Source organism: Alligator sinensis, unplaced genomic scaffold (genome assembly GCF_000455745.1).
Source record: "Alligator sinensis unplaced genomic scaffold, ASM45574v1 scaffold778_1, whole genome shotgun sequence".
NCBI lineage: Eukaryota > Metazoa > Chordata > Crocodylia > Alligatoridae > Alligator > Alligator sinensis.
The window spans coordinates 160892-163799 of NW_005842946.1; the positions used below are offsets into that span (position 1 = coordinate 160892).

Below are 2908 nucleotides of genomic sequence, written 5' to 3' on the forward strand. Positions count from 1 at the left end.
GCGCATGGAACCAGAGGCTGGGGGTGGTGAGAGCAGGGAGAGCTGGGAGCCCGGACGTCTGGGTTGTCTGAGGGTAGGGGTGGGATCAGGGGCTAGGCCAGAACACTTGGGTTCTCTGAAAGGTGAGTGGGGGCTATGGGGTGGGAGCATGATGAGCTGGGAGCCAGGATGCCTGGGTTCTCTGGGTGGGAACGGGCTGGTGATGAGAGGGGTGGGGCCTGGGTACTCTGGGTGGGGCAGGGGTAGAGGCAGGTGCAGTGCCCAGGGCCAGACGCAGGGATCCTGCACTCACCGGAGCACGTGGATGCGGGGTGGAGCTGGGGGGTGCCGAATGGCCACAGCGTCGTCGTACAGTGGCAGGCGGTTTTTCGGGCAGCGGGGGGGGGCGGCTGAGGCTGTGGGGGAGGGGGTGGCAGGCCCCACCTCCTCCCAGAAGCCCCACCTCCAGCCCTGCCCTGGTTTCACTTCCTCTGCCAGGAAGTTGCTCAAGGAGATGTCTGAACCCAGAGTGGGGGGCAGGGCCTGGGTCAGAGCACCTGGCACCCCACCACCCATCCCATCACTCCATCTGTCAGTCTCTCCACTCTTACATACACATCTCATTCCTTCTGTATTCATCCATGCGTCTGAGGATGGATGGGGGAATGGATTGATGAAAAGAGGGGGCTTGGGAACAGAGGAATAAATAGAGATGGATCAGGGTTGGGGGTGTGGGCATGGATGGATAGATAGAGGAATGAATAGATATTTGGACAGAAGGGAGGAGGGATGGATTGAAAGGGGTGGAGGCATAGATAGCAATACAGGAGAGTTGGGGATGGGGGTTGGATGATGGGTGGTGGTGGAGGGATTCATAGATTGTTAGGGGCTGGAAGAGACCTCGCAGATCATTGGGTCCAGCCCCCCGATGGAGGGATAAAATAACTAGATGGTGATAGAGGGTGCTTGGGGATGGGACTAGATGGGATGGACTGATGTACAGCTTGATAGATGGGGGAATAGATGCAGAGAATGAGACACAAGGGTGGGGGTGAAGGGGGCAGATAGACAGGGTGTGGGGCACCTCCCTCCATCCCTGCCCCCCATCCCTCCTGGCTGCCCCCACCCCCACAACTGCCTGTGCCTCCCATCTGTCTGTTTGTTGTGCTCCCCCTATCTGTAGCCCATGTTTCCTGCCTTGCTCACATGATGCCTGAGTGCCACTGGTTCTGGGCCTCTGGGCCTGGGATCATGGGGTGGGGTGGGGCGGGGGGGAGACACCCAGACACCTGGGTCATGTGTCCATCTGAGACATCTAGACCCCATACGTGTATGCATGCATGTATATGTAGCCATGTTCGCCAGATGCCTGGGTCCCAGACACCTGGGTTCCTCGTGTGTGCATGTGTGTCCCAGATGCCTGGGTTTGTTGCATGTCCCACGAATGCCTGGGTTCTGTGTGTGTGTGTGTGTGTGTGTGTGTGTGCGTGTGCCCCAAAACCTGGGTTCCTCGTGTGCATGTGTGTCCTGCATGCCTGGGTTCTTCGTGTGTGTGTGTGTGTGTGTGCGCACGCGCACGTCCAGCATGCCCGGGTTCTATGTGTGTGCCCACCAGATGCTTGGGTTCTGTTTTGTGTGTGTGTGTCCCCGACGCCTGGTTTCCTTGCCTACGTGTGTCCGTTCCCCCAATGCCTGGGTTCCTCGTGTGTGTGTTCCAGAGTGTGTACATCCCAGATACCTGGGTTCCTTGTGTGCGCACACGTATGTGTGTCCCTTGGATATGCCTGGGTTCCTTAGATGCGTGCATGTGTCCTGGAAGCCTGGGTTCCTTGTGTGTGTGTGTCCTGGATGCCTGGGTTTTGCGTGTGTGTGCATGTCCCGGATACGCCTGGGTTCCTTGCATGCGTATCCCAGATGCCTGGGTTCCTCATGCATGCCCACAAATGCCTGGGTTCTTTGTGTGTGTCTTGGATGCCTAGGTTCCTCATGTGTGCGTCTCCCGGATACATGGGTTTCTCAGGTGTGTGAGTGCATGTCCCGGATGCCTGGGTTCCTCAAGCATGTGTGTGTCCATCCCCCAGAAGCCTGGGTTCCTTATGCACACACGTGTGTCCCAGATGCCCGGGTTCCGTGTGTGTGTGTGTCTCCCCCTCCAGATGCCTGGGTTCCTCATGTGTGCATCTCCCGGATGCCCAGGTTCCTCGTGTGTGTGTGTGTGTGCGCGCGCATCCTGAATGCCTGGGTTCGTGTGTGTGCGCATCCTGCATGCCTGGATTCCTTGTGTGTGTGTGTGCGTGCATCCTGGATGCCTGGATTCATGTGTGTGTGCACGTCCTGGATGCCTGGGTTGCTCGTGTGTGTCTGCACATCCTGGATGCCTGGGTTCCTCGTGTGTGTGCGCGCGCGCGCGCGCATTCTGGATGCTTGGATTCCTCGTGTGTGTGCGCGTGCATCCTGGATGCCTCTGTTGGTCGTGTGTGTGTGCACGTCCTGGATGCCTGGGTTCCTCATGTGTGTGCACGCGCATCCTGGATGCCTGGGTTCCTCGTATGTTCTTCGTGTGTGTGTGTGCGCGCGCGCGCGCACACACGAGGAACCCAGGCTTCCAGGATGCGCGTGCACACACATGAGGAACCCAGGCATCCAGGGTGCACACGCACACACAAGCAACCCTGCATCCAGGATGCGCGTGCACACACATGAGGAACCCAGGCATCCAGGGTGCACACGCACACACAAGCAACCCTGCATCCAGGATGCGCGTGCACACACATGAGGAACCCAGGCATCCAGGATGCGCGCGCGCGCGCATCCTGGAAGCCTGGGTGCCTCGTGTGTGTGCGTGCGCGCATCCTGGATGCAGGGTTGCTTGTGTGTGCGTGTGCACCCTGGATGCCTGGGTTCCTCGTGTGTGTGTGGGCGCGCGCGT

General features: G+C 59.2%; 1 protein-coding gene across 1 annotated transcript in view; it reads right to left on the reverse strand.

Annotated features, from left to right (window-relative positions):
- Positions 1-2908, reverse strand: part of PTPN18 (protein tyrosine phosphatase, non-receptor type 18) — a 16342-nt gene that overhangs the window by 2729 nt on the left and 10705 nt on the right. Inside the window, exon 12 of the mRNA XM_014526045.2 lies at positions 293-366. Coding sequence (XP_014381531.1) covers positions 293-366 — 74 coding nt within the window. The remainder of the gene's footprint in view (positions 1-292; positions 367-2908) is intronic.